This window comes from Macaca mulatta, chromosome 18 (genome assembly GCF_049350105.2).
Source record: "Macaca mulatta isolate MMU2019108-1 chromosome 18, T2T-MMU8v2.0, whole genome shotgun sequence".
Classification (NCBI taxonomy): domain Eukaryota; kingdom Metazoa; phylum Chordata; class Mammalia; order Primates; family Cercopithecidae; genus Macaca; species Macaca mulatta.
This window is the reverse complement of record NC_133423.1, coordinates 55,716,507-55,734,398: the sequence shown is the minus strand read 5'-3', so window position 1 is coordinate 55,734,398 and position 17,892 is coordinate 55,716,507. Positions and strand designations below refer to the sequence as shown.

Genomic DNA, 17,892 nt, shown 5'->3' with positions numbered 1-17,892 from the left:
CTGAGGGATGTTATATCTTGTTGGTGTTCTGTTTCCTACTGTTTTCTCAGGCAGCCAAGGGCAAAGGGCATCCACATTTATTTACCTTTTAAATCACAGCCGCCTCCCAATGTTGACCAGATAAATGTTATAATTATGTGACGTTTGAAGAAAATGAAGCCTACTAGATGAATACATACATAGTAAGGTGAGCTGGAGCTCAGTTCCTAATTTGTTGCTAATTTAGACCTGCAAGAAACCACCATGAAGAAGCCCAGATGAGCTCACTCTAGTCAAAAGTTTTTACAGCCACACTTGGTGTTTTCAAACCAGGTTGTATACCTGGTATCTGTGTGTCTGAAATGGTGACCAGATCTGTAATATAAATGAGGCACACCCACACAATGGACTACCCTGTAGCCACTGAAGAGGACAAGTGCTCTAAATGCACTGAAAGGGAATAAGCCCCAAGATGGAGAGTTATGTGAAAAGAACAAGATGCAGAATCACGTGGACAGTACCTCATTTGAGATTTAGAAAAAATGAACAACAGAAGCGTGCATGCATGCTTTATGTGCAATGAGTATCTTGGGAAGGGCATACAGGAAACTCGTAATAGCAGCTGCCACTAGGGAAGCACACTTGGAGAACAGGGGAGTGAGAGTCTGACTTTTCACTCTTCCTGGGTGCATGTACTGCCAACCCAGAACAAGCCATGGGACATAAACTATCCAATAGAATTTAATTAAAAATAAAACTCCCGAGTTAATTCTGAGGATCAGTCAAGTTTGGGAACCACTAACGTGAAGCTGTCCATTGGAATGACCTGTCTTGCTTATTGAAAATGCAGGTTCCTGGGCCCCACCCTAGATCTCCTGAATCAGATGGGGAAGTTGGGAACCTGCAACGTAACCATTTCCTCAGTAGATTTCGTTATATACCATAGTTTGCGATGGCAGGTGTTCCTCCCTTACCTTGGCCTGTGGGCTAATGCCATAGCTGGTGAAGGCATATTGCCACTGGGGCAGGCCCAGGTGGGTGATGAGCAGGCGGTAATAGGCAGTAAAGGTGTCTGTGAGAAAATGCCAGTATAACGCTCTGTCCAGGAACCAGATCTCGGTGTCTTCTGCTAATGCTGAATTAGAAGACAAAGGAAATAAAAGATAAGGAATAGTTTAACAGTGTTTTCTTTTTAACTATAAAAGGTTATATTCATGGTCTAAAAAAATAAATCCCAACAGAGAGAATGGAAAATGTAAAGTAAAAGTTCCCCTTCTGCCCCACTTCTAACCCTCCAGTCTCCTTCTCTAGTGGCCACTTTACCAGTTCCTTTGCTACTCTTACAAATTTTGGCTAGATTGGTAGATTGATCTATCTGCTGGTCTCTGACCATCGGGAAGTCCAGTCAGGCTATCTAGGCAGCTGCTCCTTTTCTGTGTGTCATCAGCACTCCCCTCCCCTGGTAGGGGGGTGGAATACTGTGGTCTCAGCTTTCCTGACAGAGAAAAACATTGAATGGCTTGGGGTTTTTTGGAAGAGGTCTCTATCAATGCCATGAAAGACAAAAAGCGCCACAAAAAACCACCATGAAGGAGCCCAGCCCAGTTCACTCCTGGAGTCTTGCCAATACTGTGGTGTGATGTCCTGCCTCAGTTTCTGACTTTCCATTCTCACTACTTCAAGCCTATCCTACTTCCTCTGCTCTCTAGATAGCTGTAACATCTCCCTAAGTGCCCTCCGTTATCCATCCAGTCTCTTTCTTTGTCAAAACTGCTGGTGGTCATGATCCCTGCCATTTTACAAAACAACTTTCATTGACTCCCCACTGTCTTCCACATTATGTCCAAACTCCTTTGCTTGGCTTTCAAAGCTGTGCCTGAGAGACAGCAATTGGCCTTCTGGCTTAATCTCCTCCTCATCCCCTATGTGAACCATGTGGTCCACTGAATTGGAATTCTTTTGTCATTCCCCACAAATCAGTTGTATTTTCCCACGTCTTGGCTTTTACCCATTTGTCCCTTTGCTTGGATGCTCCCTTGTCTCTTTTACTCCACCAAATCCTCCTCCCCACCTGGTATCTAATTCCTACCCCATAGTTCAAGATGCAGCTCCAAGACTACTTTGCAACAATTCCTCCAGCTGGATGATTTCTCCTTCCCCTAGAGGTAAATCCTAGTGTCTGCATCCTCTCACCCCTACCAGACAGCTAGCTGAAGAGGGCTTGCCATTGTCCAGCTCTGTAGTTTCACAGTCCCTAGGCTAGGGTCTGAAGTGCTGTTAGGGGGCTAGGTGGCAGCTGCTGCTTGAGGGCATTCCCATCTGGGGTCTTTGGTCTAGTAATTCAGGTTTTTATTGCTATTAATTGGCCTAGACAGAGAAGTATAAAAGAAAAGATAATGTGTTTTCTGAATGCTTATCTAGTGCATGAACTTGCTATAGGAGTCTATAAACAAAATGTCTATTTCTTTTAGTTTTTACTCCCATATTATCCTAATCCCATCAACTATTTGGCAATAACTCACAAACGAAGATGGATAAAAGGTCTAGTAATTAGCCCAGAGGGAGATACTCAGAGAGAACCAAAGGGGTTTCTGGGTTTGGGACACACAAGGAACCTGGAAGCATCTCAAGAGGCCAAGGAGGTATGTGTCTCCTGAGCCATGGCTGACAAGCAAGGTCAGGCAAGACCCTAGCGAAACTACAGGACCACACTTGTAAATGATTCTTACCTGGTTTCCCACTTTTGTAGACAAGGCAAACTTTCCCACTGCCATTGCATGAATCCAGCTCAAATATCACACTGCGAGAGTCAAAGTGAGGCTTCTCTGGCTGATCATCACTGGCTGCAAACCCAGAAGTTAATGGTAATGTTCAAACAAACTCAACTCAAACACATATCTATATATCCAACTTTGCCCGGTGGAAAAAACCGAAGGAAAAAGCCTTATCTCAGACGTATGCTTAAGTAGTATTTTCAAATAAATTCTGTATTTGAATTAAAGCCTGATCTCATTCATGGACTAGGCCTTGTGTCTGGGTTTCTCTATCAGCAACAGACAATGTCAGGGAATCTGGGAAAAGGAGGCATGAGAAAAGCAAACTTAACTTCTTAGAAGTGGGACCACCGAGCAATCTGAATGGCTTGATGCTGACATAACTTCATTTCCTTTCCTGAGATTGTTTATTCTATAAAAGTGGGATTGCAAACACATTATCTGAATCTTTCTTTCTTTCTTTTTTTCTGAGATGGAGTCTCGCTCTGTTGCCCAGGCTGGAGTGCAATGGGGTGATCTCGGCTCACTGCAACCTCCACCTCCGGGGTTGAAGCAATTCTCCCACCTCAGCCTCCTGAGAAGCTGGGACTACCGGCGTGTGCCACCACGCCTGGCTAATTTCTGTCTTTTTAGTAGAGATGGGGTTTCAGCACGTTGGCCAGACTGGTCTTGAACTTCTGACCCCAAGTGATCTGCCCGTCTCAGCCTCCCAAAGTGCTGGGATTACAGGCAAGAGCCACCACGCCCGGCCAGTCATGGAAAAGCCCTCTAAGTCATGTGGTATAACTCTAATTCATTCTTTTTTTTTTTTGAGACGGAGTCTTGCTCTGTCACCCAGGCTGGAGTGCAGTGGCCGGATCTCAGCTCACTGCAAGCTCCGCCTCCCGGGTTTACGCCATTCTCCTGCCTCAGCCTCCCGAGTAGCTGGGACTACAGGCGCCTGCCATCTCGCCCGGCTATTTTTTTGTATTTTTTAGTAGAGACGGGGTTTCACCGTGTTAGCCGGGATCGTCTCTCGATCTCCTGACCTCGTGATCCGCCCGTCTCGGCCTCCCAAAGTGCTGGGATTACAGGCTTGAGCCACCGCGCCCGGCCTAATTCATTCTTTTTAAATGACTATTTCATAGTCTGTGGGAGTGAAGTACCCTCATTTATTCCACCATTCCTCTATTGATAGGCATTTACCTACCATTACTTGGTTGTGAATGCTACAATAATCTTCTTGGTACATGCCCTTATATTCTGGTGCTTTCATTATATGGGACAGATTGCCTGCAACAGAATAGATGTTGCCAGATTGTTTTTCAAAAAGGCCTTTTTAAGATCCAGGGAGACAGACTGGAAGTCCTTTGTTTTTGAAAGATATTTTCAATGGGTATAGAATTGTGGGTTGATTATTTTATTTTATTTTATTTTTTTGAGACAGGGTCTCCACTCTGTCACCTGGGCTGGAGTGCAGTGGCATGTGAACATGGTTCATTGTGCCCTCGATCTCCTGGGTTCAAGCAATCCTCCTGCCTCAGACTCCCAAGTAGCTGGGGACCACAGGCGTGGCCACCACACCCGGGTAATTTTTAAATTTTTTGTAGAGATGGAGTTTCGCTATGGTGCCTAGGCTGATCTCAAACTCCTGGGCTCTAGTGATCCTCTGGCCTCAGCCTCCTAAAGTGCTGGGATACAGGCGTGAACCACTGACCAACCTGTTTTTTCCTTTGAGTATTTGATCTCACTTGAATTGCTTTTAAGGAGAAATATGCTGTTATCCTTATCTTTGTTCTTTTGTATGTAATTTGTCTTTTCCTTTTGGCTGCATTTATGATTTTCTCTTTATCTTTGATTTTGAAAAATCTGATTATGGTGTTTCTTGTTACCATTTACGTTTCTTGTTCCTTGCTTATGAAGCTTATTGGATATGTTGATTTATAGTTACCCTGAAATTGGTAAGCTTTTGGGCCATTATTTCTTCAAATATTTTCTAGCCCCTGACACCTCTTCTCAAAGACTTCAATTACACATACATTATACCATGTGTTATCCCTCAGGTCACTGATACTCTTTTCATTATAAATACTTTTTTTTTCTGTGTAACTTTGGATAGCTTCTATTATGTGTTGAAGTTCTCTAGTCTTTTCTTCTGCAATGTCTTAGCCACTAATAATCCAATCCACTGCATTTTTCATATCAGAAACAAGTTTCCATCTCTAAAAGTTAAATTTGGGATGGATATATATATATTCCATATATAATATATAACATTATATACATATAATTTGGGGGTATATATATTCTCTCTCTATACACATACAAATACATACACACACACGTATCTTCCATGTCTGTTCTTATTTTTTTGACACAGAGAATATAGTTATAGTAACTATTACTATATATGCATTGCTGAGTGTTGGATATTTTTATATTTCTGTAAATATTCTTGAGCTTTGTTCTCTGACACAGTTAAGTTACTTGGAAACAGATACTTTAGGCCCTCTTCCTTCTTAGCCTTGACCTCCTGGGTTCAAGCAATCCTTCTGCCTCACACTCCCAAGTAGCTGGGGACCACAGGCGTGGCCACCACACATGGGTAATTTTTAAATTTTTTGTAGAGATGGAGTTTCACTATGGTGCCTCGGCTGATCTCAAACTCCTGGGCTCTAGTGATCCTCTGGCCTCGGCCTCCTAAAGCGCTGGGATTACAGGCGTAATCAAGAAACACAAATGATAACAAGAAACCCCTCTTAAGATCTGTCAGGCAGGACTAGGGCAGTATTTACTTAGGGCTAATTATTTTCCATTGCTGCGGCAACATTCTTTTGAGTACTCTATCTAATGCTGTCCAAATCATGAGGTGTTTTAGCCTGTCTGGCTGAAGCAGGCACTATTCCTGGTCCTGTGTGAGTACTGGGCATTATTCCTCCTATCACCATGAGTGGTTTTGTCCTCTGGCCTTAGACAGTTTCTTTGCATACATGTGCTTATCAATTCTTTTCCAAATATTGCAGATCTCTGGGATTTTCCCTTTATGCAGCATTCACCTATCTGTTACTTAGTCCTGTGAACTCTAGGTGTCTGGACTCTCAGCTCTGTCTTCTAACTCAGGGAGTGCTATGGGTCCTGCCTGGGTCTCTTTATTTATTTATTTATTTAGAGAGGGAATCTTGCTCTGTCGCCAGGCTGGAGTGCAGTGGCATGATCTCAGCTCACTGCAACCTCCGACTCCCTGGTTCAAGCGATTCTCTTGCCTCAGCCTCCCGAGTAGCTGGGATTGCAAGCACATGCCACCATGCCCAGCTAATTTTTGTATTTTTCGTAGAGATGGGGTTTCACCGTGTTGGCCAGGATGGTCTTGATGTCCTGACCTGGTGATCCACCCGCCTTGGCCTCCCAAAGTGCTAGGATTACAAGTGTGAGCCACCGCGCCCATCCAGGTCTCCCTCTTTATGCTGTGGACTGGAATCTCTCTTTAGGGAAATTGTAGGGCTCACCTTATTTGTTTCCCATCTCTCAGGGCTCACTGTCCTTTGTTGCCTGATGGCCAGTGCTTGAAAATCACTGTTTTATGTATTTTGTCTGTGTTCTTTGTCACTGTTGCTCCAGGTGGGTAGATAAATCTGTTCTGTTACTCCATCTTGGATGAAATAAAAAGTCCAGGCGATATGTTCCCACCAAGTTTTAGCAGCCCTGCCTGGTGCTCACTGAGGTCTGCCCTTAGGTGAAAAGTTGTAAGAACAGAAAACTCAGTGTGGCTCCTTTCTGCCAACTGTAGACACCACTTCAGCTTCTGCCTGCTTTTGACTACTCTCCAGTCCTTTAAGACACATGTTTTTAAACTCCTTCCAGAGTGCAGAGTATTATCTGCAGAAGCCTTGCTCTGGTAAAAGAGATTCTGCCATATTATAAACCCAATGTCAATATTTGAATTTTTTTTTTCTTCAAATCTACAATGTCACTGTTTTTTTCAGTTCCTCCCTGAAATTTCAGTTTGGTTTTACCTCCATGGGGGCATATAAGCCTATCGTTTTGTACTCCGTATCTAATGACGTCACTCTTAGTAGTACCAATGGATCTCTTTTGCTTTTTTTTTTTTTTTTTTTTGAGATGGAGTCTTGCTCTGTTGCCGGGCTGGAGTGCGGTGGCATGATCTTGGCTCACTGCAACCTCTGCCTCCAGAGTAGCTGGGATTACAGGTGCACGCCACCACACCTGGCTAATTTTTGTATTTTTAGTAGAATCGGGGTTTTACCATGTTGGCCAGGATGGTCTTGATCTCCTGACCTCATGATTTGCCCACCTTGGCCTCCCAAAGTGCTGGGATTGCAGGTGTGAGCTACCGCACCTGGCCCTCTTTTTTTTTTCTTAATTAATTTTTTTTAAAGTTTTATTTTTAATTGACAAATAATAATTGTATATATTGATGGAGAACAACATGCTATTTTAAGACGTCTATGCATTGTGGAAAGATCACATTGGGCTAATTAGCATACCCACCACTAGTATTTATCATTTCTTTGTGGTGAGAACATTTAAAATCCTTTCTTTTAGCTATTTTGAAATACACATTATTAGCTATAGTCATTATGCTGTGCAATAGATCACCAGAACTTATTCCTCCTGTCTCACTGAAACTATGCCTGTTGACCAACATTTCCCCTTTCCCTGTCCAGCCTCCCCACCCCAAGCCTCTGGTAACCACTGCTGATGTGTTACCTGTTCTCTGTGCTGGTTCTCATTCATGGGGTTGTATGTCCTCATCTGCTGAGTTAATGCCAGTCTGCTTATTATTCCCTCACAAGTAATTTGTTATTTTTGCCTAGAAGCTTGTAATTTTCTCCATATCAGGATATGCATAGGTATCTGTGTTTTCTCATCTGCTCAACTTGGGTCTAGGTGAGCCCTTTCCATCTGCAGAGAGGTTTTTTTAATTAGTATGTATTTACTGCCTTTCCATCTATTCTCTGTTTTTTGAGCACCTATAATTCCAATGGAAAGTGTCCTAAATCTGTTTTCCACTTCACTTAATTCCTACCTTTTCCTTCATAATTCCCCTCTTTTAAATGTATTCATCTATGCTTTAAGATATTTCTTGCACGTGATTTTTCAGGCTAACTCAGGTCTCAATAAAATACATATACTCTTCTTCAATTCATGTGGTCAATTGTTTGATAATCTTTGTTTTTATCCATAGAACGTCTTTATGTTGTCTTAAATCTCCTTAAGTATTCTTGTTCTTTAGATTTTTATCTGTGTCCTCTAGCAGTTTTATTTCTCTGGTTGTATATTTTTTTAAAAATAGTGATGGGATCTCACTATTTTGCCCAGGCTAGAGTGTGGTGGCTATTCACAGGTGTGATCACAGCATGCTACAGCCTCAAACTCATGGGCTCAAGCGATCAGTGGTGATTTACAGATGTGATGATAACACACTACAGCCTCAATCTCCTGGGATCCAGTGATCCTCTTGCCTCAGCCTTACAGGTAGCTAGGAATATAGGCTCATACCACTGCACCCGGCTGATTGTGTATTCTATTTTTTCCTGATCATCCTCTCCCTGACTGCTGAGTCCCCTGAGAAAAGTCAGTGTTTTTCCATTTAGGTTTAATGAGACTTAGGTATACTTGTTGCACTATCCTAAAATGCACGAATCTAGCAAGTATCAGAAGGCCAAATGGTTTTTATCTCCAACTGTATGTGGAACAATGTGATCCCAGGAAGCCTCTCTGTTATCTACTCTACCACTTCTCTTCCAGCCTCAAGAGCAGGGAAGACTTAGCCCACCTATTTGACTACTTCTTCACCTTTTAGAGAAGCCCACCCCACACATATAAAGACAGCGAGACCTTTTTCCTACCCCTGGAAATTCCACAAATCTTTGTGTGACAGGCTCTTTCCAGGACCCATCACTGTCCAGCCTCTGCCCCTGAACTCCTCTGGTACTATTCTTCAATTGCTCATCCAATCAGAGGAGAAAGCCTTACACCAATTTTCTCTGCCAGGGCTTAGTGAACTCCAAGGTCAGTATTGGAGACATTAGTTGACTATTCACTGTTTGTTCCTCCTTTCTTTCTTAATGAAAGCCAAGTTCTGTTCAAGGAAGCCATACTGCACAACTAAAACTATTTACCTTCTCAGACCCCTGGCAACCTGGGTTGCCATTTGACTCTTCTAATAGCTATCAGGAGGTGCTGTGGAGAAAACTATTGTTTTCTTGATCAAAAGGGAGAGATTCTGCAAACAGCCAGGTATTTTGCCCTTTGCCTTTTACTCGTCTTTTTCCTGACAGGAAAAGCCCACCTTCCTCAACCATAAGGATGAAAACCAAATCCAAAAGCTGGTGCAGCACAGTGCCAGAGGGAGACTTTATCATTGGCTTTCTCAAGCAGCTACATCAGCCTAGTTCCAGATATCTTGTTATGAGAAAAATAAATTGCTATTTAAACATTGTAACTACATCTGTTATATATGACTAAAACAACTCTGACTAAGTCCTCACTTATACCCAGCTGCTCCTAGGTTTTAGCAGCCACTTGACTTATGAGCCATTTCTCTGAGAAGTGGCAAAGAGCTTGGAGGTAAGAATGGAGAGGAAAGGAGCTGTATTTAGATTGCTGTGTTTCTGAATCCTCCTGATACTGAAATGTTGAGTGAAGTTTAATCTTTAACATTCATTCATGCACCAAGATTCATTAAGTACCTACTATGTGCCATTCATGCACCAAGATTCATTAAGTACCTACTATGTACCAGGCATGAAGCTGGATGCTGGAAACAAAACAAAGATACCAACCCTGGCATCTTCTTCCTACCTTCATGTGTATCGTCCTCCAGGTCTGCCAGAGTGGGCGCATTAGGAAGTGAATACATGGAAGACTGGGTGAGCTGAGTCAGTTTTGAGATGCTGTTAATTGCCATGCTGCCCAGTGGAATAATGTGCTCTAGGGGAACATGCGTAAGGAGAATTACATGGAGTAACAGCCTAGTTACAATGGTTATCACAAGATTCTGCTTGAATAACCTAAGCCCAGGTATTGTTTGGCCCCATGGCTGAGGAATCTGATGGAAGGTGGGAAGAAGAGGATTACTCACTGCATATTCCAAAGTACCAACCTTTCATACAAAAAAGGAAGTGGGGGCCATGGGTGATGAAGAGCCCCCATTGTATGTATTAGGGTAGAGTTGAAGAAAATTTTCAAAGAACTGGGAAATCTGAGCCTAGGGACATCTGAAGGGTAAAGGACTTTAAAATGTTTTTTGCTTCCTTTCTCCTTTGTTTAGCAAGTATTCTGCATAAACGTTTTCTGAAGGAGGAATAGCTTTGATTATATAATGGACCCCTTCTATTCTTGTTATAAGCTTTCATGATAAAAAATTTCCTCCCTTCTCTTTATCATTTTCCCTTACTCAGTGATAAGAATTTGGCAGCCTTCTTGCTTGGTTCTAGTCTTCTGTGATTAGGGTGTACATACAGACTAGGAAGCTGCATATTTTCTTTATTTGACTGCTGAAAAACTGGAATGGCTTAAAGCAATAAAACAACCTGTGTATAGACCATGGAATCTCTAAGAAGAAAAGACCACTAAACAGGCAAACAGCAGAAGATGCCTCTGTTGCCTTTTCTGTCACTGACTTAGGCTGTTCAGTATATAATGGTTATGGTAATGGGATAAGAGGACTGGGCTTGGGGAGATTAAATTAGAGAAGGTTTTACAACAATGAACTGGGACTCATTCATGAAACTTTTATTCTCTGAAGCAGGCTTGTGAGGGGGCTAGCCTGTTCCAAGGATGTAGGCCAGGGAGAGTCTGCCAGTTGGCTTAGTCTCTGTCCCCTCTGTGTTGCTCCAGATACCAAAAGCCACAGCCATGTTCTGATGCTGGTGACAAGGATGGTTTCTAAGCCATAGGAGGAAATGATTCTAAGATAAAAGCTAATGTTCAATATTCACTAGCAAGCTATAAAAAAGTACCTCAGGCTGGGCACGGTGCCTCACACCTGTAATCCCAGCACTTTGGGAGGCCGAGGTGGGCAGATCATGAGTTCAGGAGTTTAAGACCAGTCTGACCAACATGGTGAAACCCTGTCTCTACTAAAAATTCAAAAATTAGCCAGGTGTGGTGGCACATGCCTGTAATCCCAGCTACTCAGGAGGCTGAGTCAGGAGAATCTCTTGAACCCAGGAGGCAGAGGTTGCAGTGAGCAGAGATCGTACCACTGCACTCCAGCTTGGGCAACAGAGGGAGACTCCATCTCAAAAAAAAAAAAAAAAAAAAAGTACCTCCCAGCAGTGCAAGACAGACAGGAAGGCTTTGGAAATCACCCAAACAGGGAACTCAGGTGTGTAGGTAGAAGGCCGAGGCAATGAAGGGGAGAAGTCTGCTCTGTAGATATGCAGTGCAACAGAAGTCACAGTGGGGAAATGTAGGGTACTTCCCAAGGCCACAGTAGATTTGGTTGGAGTCAGAGACAATAATGGACTGGAGGGGAGGGACTGGGGAATCTGTGCCAGGAATGGGCTGGGCTCCTGTGGCTGGACAGGGCTTTCTAGCCTATGAAATGTTTTCAAGAGTCTTCACCTAAATGTTCAGCATTGCCTTTCACGCCTACGTAGTACTTAACAATCTGACATGTACAAACTTGTGAGTTCCCACATCCTCACACACGTTTTGTCCTAGACACATTAAAGGATAAAGATGGCAGCCTGTGAACTGAGATAGCTGGTGACTTAGGCTGAGGTGATGTGAAGGAGAGAAGCAAAGATTCTGGCTTGAGGGTTAGGGCCCTGAGTTCTTTATGATGGTGGGAGTAAAGGAAGGAGCCTGAAAGAGATTAAGTGGCCCCCATGATAAACACTAGAGACTGTCAATGCAGCCTACCCTGAGGGGTCTGCTCCAAGGTGGAGTCTTCTGAGGCTTTACGTTTGAGGTGGCTAGGGTTTTTTATGTAGTAATTAATGATTTTCTCCACCCTATTCCTACAGGTAGACTCTACATTGAACTTCCAGTTCCATACTGCTAGACTGTCGTGGGGTTTGTGGTGGGTGAAGCAATGATGGTATCTGTTAGTTTTGGGACATAATCACAGCTTCTGGACATGGCACTTGAGGAGTACCCATGAAAACCATCCAGATTCAAAGACTCAAAAATCAAAGGGCCCTCAGAGTTGCCCCATTCAATCTCTCAGCCAGGGAAATGTTCCCCTACAGCAAGGAGACTAACTCACCATCCAACTTCACACTCCATGTCATGTGGAAGCCATTGGTCATCAGGTAAAAGTTCTTCACATCTTCAGGCATCACACAGTTATTCTTCTAGAATCATAAAGCAGCTAAGTGTCAGGTCAGGGCTGGGAAAGAGGGTACAGGGCTATACCTCAAGGCATTGGAGACATGTTTACCATGTTATAGGCCCCTGAAATAGGAAGGCTCTGATAGTTAACTACAAAACTCTATTAGAGAGGCACTGGGGTCTTGCAAGCAGAGTTCCAGTTTGCCTTTTTTTTTCTTCAGCAGCTAAAGCAAACCAGGTATCTGCTCTGCCATGATTATGCCTCAATGGGCAGCCGCCTGGCAACGGAGCTCAAAGGGATCAAGCTGAAGAGGAGACAGGGGAACATGGTGAGAGGGGAAGTCCTAGGTAAAGTCTGACAATGTTCAAGCAAAGCAATCAATGCCATATATTTCAGACCCATGCTCATATATTATTTTCTGAAACAAATTATTGGACAAATAAGAGCATCTTAAAAGTGAAGAGTATATCATTCCCAGAAAACTTATGCAATGTCTAAGTTCTGACAGCTCTTAGAAGGTAACCATATATACTCAAATATTTCACATATCCATGGATACGAAATCATCCAAAACTGTTAGATAAGAAATCATCCAAACTGTTGGCGGAGAGCACAAAGAAGGAGCTTAGTATCCTTTCAGGAGATACCAGGAACAAGCCCTATATTCTAAGTAACTCACATCTGTGTGTGTGTATGACCAGTCTTCCCTAGCCAACTCAAATCCCTGGAGTGTGCAAAGGATGAGTTCTCCAATTCATTTCCTAGGCCCCGTAGAGTGACTTCTTGATGTAGTTATAGAGGCAAAGAGGCAACATGTTAATAACTATCCAAGCTTGTGGCTTACCGGACCCTTCTGAGATGTGATACTGACAACTGCTTATGTCAGGACTGCATTAGGTCATCCTGTCAGTCAGTTCTAGGTACCCAACGCGTGGGAAAGCATCATGTAGAAGGATGATCTGAGTTCACTTCCCAACTCTGCCAGTAGCTGAGTGACCTTGAACATGTCACTCTGTGAATCTATATTCAAGAATAAACTCTAAGACTTAATATACAGAACACTGGCAGTACGAGGGGGTGTGAGTTTGACAGGAAGAGAGGAGACTAGGAAATTATTATTATTCACAGCCACAGCATCTTCAGGAACTATAGATAAAGAGAAACCTTCAAGCTTGCCAGAGATTTTAAGCAGTGTTTTTAGATTATTAAATGGACAACAGCTGTCATTTTAATGAAACATGTTTTAAATTTCCTTTATTTATGAACTGAAATGTATGTTCTGATCAAGTTTTGTTTTTTCTGTGTCCACTATTTAGTACCCAGTCTCACAGATGTGAAATTTAAGAGACTCTCAGACTCCTTGGACTAATTTGTTTTCCTACTATTTGGAGTTAGGGGCTTGCTCCTATTGCCTCCTGTGTGGCCACATTATCTGTGCTTTCAGAAGAAAAAATGCACTTGCAGAATGCCTTTCTCCCACCCCTAAAACCCTGGTACAGGAAGCCTACAGTTACCAGTGTTCTGACGAGGTCCTTGCTCCTCTTTTCACTCCAAAAGGCCAGCATCCCTCTGACATTTTGATCACTAGTGCCATCTAGTGGTGAAGACGAGGAAACTACTGTCTGTCAGCCTTTCTTAATGGGGATTCTATGAGATCCAGGCTGAGGGCTGGTGGACTATTTGGCATTGTTCATATGTAAGTCATGCTGAATAATTTCAGTAATAGTAATTATAACATCTGTTATGGTATTTATTTCACCCAAGAAAGAGATTTTGGTATTATTTTATACCAGTAATTTTTACAATTATTCAAAATTCATACAAATAGAAAAAAATCTGTGAAATCCAATATTTAATACATATTTCACATACTAATATACATAAAAATTTTCAAGTAAACCAACTTCATGAAAAACATCAATCCCTCACTGTCATTCTAATTTAAATGACTAGCGGCCTTGGCTCTGCTGCTCTTTGCTGCAGACCCTTCTGCCCCAAGCACCCCTGGGGCAGTTGCTGGGTCTGCAGTGCTCCAGCCTTCCTACTACATGTAGCTCTTCCGAGTGGGGCAAATCCAGGAAGAAAGGTTCACAACCAAAACTTAAATGACCACATACCTGCTTCAGCCCCTTCAGGATGGAGAGAAACATAAACAACCTCTCCTAATTTTAACATATTTCACCATTTTTTTTTTCTGGCCAGTGACTCAGTTACTGCCGTTTTAAAATTTCTCTTCTAACCAACCTGAAAAGAGTTTGCTTTTCCACAGGGGGCAATCTGCCCACATCAGAGGGCTTCTTCCTGCACAGGTTCATGCTCAGTCTATATTTTGGGGGCTGTAATAGGAGGGTGGGGAGGAGGAAGATTGGCAGAAAGTAAATGGACAAGGGTATTATCAGGATTGGAGGGAGGGTCTGGGGAGAAAGCCAACAAGGAAGAATAACACCAACTGGTGTCTGAAATAACAGCTGATTGCATCAAGATGGTATCTGCGATCTCTAGCCCAATGGTGATTCTGTCACATAGTTCCTAATTTTTAATCTTTCCTTCTTCTCTTGAGACAATCGACAATGGTTTCTTTAAGCTACTTTAGAAAGAGTCCACCACAAGCTCTGTTACTCTTTCATTGGATGAAGGACCTGAGCCACATTTTTGTTTTGGGAGCTATCAACAAGACTCCAGAAAATCAATAGCACTGGGCCTTAAGGGAAGGGCTAGGGGCTGTCCATTGCCTTCTACTCACCTTTTCTACTCCTGGACAATCCTGCACCCCATTGTTCCCCTCACTTTTAGAGGCCACTTCCCAACTTGGGAGCAGATGCAGGATCAGGTCAGCATAGGGGCCACAGGACAGAAATCAATGTTTCTGTAGGTGCTGGTCCACGCTGAGCTGGCTCTCTGGCTGGTCTGCAGCCAGGGTCAGGTGAAGAGCTGCCCAGGACGTCCATCAAGAAGCGTGAGAACATTGCTGGAAATTGTGGCAGTGAGCACAACGGCACCTCCTGAAACTCTTCTCAGGGAGGACATTCCACAAAGTGGAGGAAAACCTGGATGAGCTGTGGAGGGATAGTGTGAGATCCCCAAGAGAATTCCCGAATATATTCTCAAACTTCCACCTTAGGAGAGGTGGAGGGCTTCGTTAACTGAACGCTTTTGTTTTGCTGAGGTTACAGAATCTCCTGCAATTAGTGCTGGACATTAAAATGTAAACACAAGTCCAAAAGACAAGGTTTCTAAGAAAACTTTCACTGTCCTGTTAAAAGGTGACAGATGTGCCTAGTAACATCCCTTACCTCTTTTTTGTTTTTTGAGCTTGGAAATGATAGCTGAGACTTTAGCAGTTATTTTGCTACTATGATATTGTGAAATTTATATTTGGTCTCTGTCCCAGATTCCTGGCATACAATTTCTAAAATCCTTGGAATCTCCAAAGTGGTATCTTTTTGTGTGCAAAAGAGTTCACAAATGACTGGCATCTCCAAGGTAGCTGCAGGATGGGGGATTATCACCAGAACAACCAAGGCAGGGAGTAGGTTGGAACTTTCAGCTCCACCCCCTAACCTCAGGGAGGGAAGAGGGGCTGAAGGGTAAGTTGATCATCAATGACCGATGGTTTAATCAATCATGTCTACATAATGAATCCTCCATAAAACGGCAAAAGACAGTTTGAAGAGCTTCCGGACAGCTGAGCACATGGAAGTTCCTGTAGGGTGGCATGCTCTCGGATGGCAGGGAGGTTCCCCGCCCTCCCACTACACCTTGCCCTGTGCATCTCTTCATCTGTTTCCTTTGTAATACACCTATAAATGTTAAGTAAGTGTTCTTCTGAGTTCTGTGAGCCACTCCAGCAAATTAACTGAACCTGAGGAGGGGGTCATGGGAACCCCAATTTATAGCTGGTGGGTCAGCAGCACAGGTAAAACAACCTGGGACTTGCAGTTGGCATTGGAAGTGAGGGGCAGTCCTGTGAGACTGAGCCCTTAACCTACGGGATCTGACACTATCTCCAGGGAGACAGTGTCGGAATTGAATTGGAGGACACCCAGCTGGTATTCACTGCAGAACTGATTGCTTGTTGATGTGTTTGAGAACTCCCCCTTGCAACACACACACATTTGGTCATGGAAATTTTCTGTGTTGATTGTTGCGGAATAACAAGAGAGGAAAAACAGTGTGTGTTTCTTCTATTCAGAGGCACCATAAAGAAAAAGGACAAAAGAATTACAGAGATAACGGCTTAACATTATCAGGGCTGATGAACCAACTGCAACTGTCTACCTCAAGACTTGTTACATGAAAAGTATCAATTCCTATTTGCTTAAGCTATTGCTAGTTTATCTTTCCTTAAGTCAAACATATTCCTAATTTATATAGAGACAAATGTTGAACAGGTAAGTGTTGTGGAGCTGAAGGGGCAAAGAGAACTAGGAGGGAAGAGTCTGCGAGGAAGGAAAGAATCAGAGTTGTGCTTCTGCATCCAAGGGAGGAGAGGCTAGCAGAGAAGGGATTGGCTAACTGGGAGGCATGCAGGAGTGATACCAAGTGAGATGAAGTCAGTCTTTAGCCGTGGAGAGGTCCTAGTGATTTTGACAGAATGGTATCCAAGAATGGTGGTGGCTAAAGAGAGGCTGTGGCAGGATGAATAACTGAGAAATGAAGGAAGGATGATAATTCGTAAACTATGGCCACTGGATCTACCCTGTCACCTGTTTTTGTAAAAATGTTTCATTTGAACACAGTCACACCCATGCATATCAGTACTGTTGATGGCTGCTTTCACAGCTACAATGGCAGAAATGAGTAGTTGTGACAGAGACTGTAACACCAGAGCATAAACTATCTGGTCCTCTAAAGAAAACATTTCCCAACCCCTGGTGTAGACAATTTTTCTACACACTTGGCATGAAAAGGAACAAATAGCTAAATAGCTAGAAGGAGACATACGTTGAAGGTTTTTTGTTTTTAATTTTAAAGAGATGGGACGCCCCTATGGGGAAGCTGCCAGCAGAAAGAAGTGAAGTGCTAGAGAGAAGGGTTGACTGGTGGAGAACATAGAGAATCTCCCAGGCAGAGTAAGAGCATGAGGTGAGGGGGTCACTAGTGACATGGTGTCGCAGGGTGATTTCTTCTACTGGAAATGCTTATCATAAATTCACAGTGGGGCATGTAAGGAACAGCTCTTCAAGAAGGTTCAGAACCCACTCTGTAGACTGTAGAAAAACTGAGCCTGAAAAAAAGGAGATATTCTGCTAAATCGTTTGGTTTCTGTGGACCATGGTTTCACTATCAGTAAACTGAATTTTTATCTGGGGATTGGAGGGTGTAACCAATCAAGAATTGTAAAGCCATCTGCAACTATGAAATGTCACTGAAATGCTTAACAATAACAGAACTCTCCTGGCATCAGGATGCCATTAGAACTAAGAGGCAGATGCTTTCCTGGTGCTTGAAAGATGAAAAGCTCAGTGTAGGCACTGGGCCTTACTATGGACCATCATGACAAAAGGCAGGTAGCAGGCACAATGAACATGAATCATACAGCTGCACAGAGGCAGGCAAACTGAAACTGTGTATTTAAGAAGAAAAAATGGTGAAATATATAAAAATGGAAAAAGGTTGTTCATATTTCCCTCCAACCTCAGGGGACTACAGCAGGTATATGATCATTTAGGTTTCAGTTGTCAACTTTTCTTCCTGGATTTGTAGTACGGAATCATGAAAGACTAGATTACAGCTGGAAGAGTCCTTCAATAACACTGATTTCATGATTTCAAATTACTTATTTCATACATGATGAACATGAGTTCCAGAGAAGTTACATGACTTAGCCAAGGGTCCAGAGCTGGCATAAGACTT

At 43.0% G+C, this 17,892-nt stretch overlaps 1 protein-coding gene across 8 annotated transcripts in view; it reads right to left on the bottom strand.

Moving 5' to 3' along the window:
* TPGS2 (tubulin polyglutamylase complex subunit 2) overlaps positions 1–17,892 on the bottom strand; it is a 48,951-nt gene that overhangs the window by 17,244 nt on the left and 13,815 nt on the right. For all 8 annotated transcript variants that reach the window (NM_001260587.2, XM_077974670.1, XM_015121733.3 and 5 more), the window contains 4 exon segments: positions 954–1,114; positions 2,709–2,822; positions 9,558–9,686; positions 11,971–12,058. In NM_001260587.2, coding sequence (NP_001247516.1) covers positions 954–1,114; positions 2,709–2,822; positions 9,558–9,686; positions 11,971–12,058 — 492 coding nt within the window.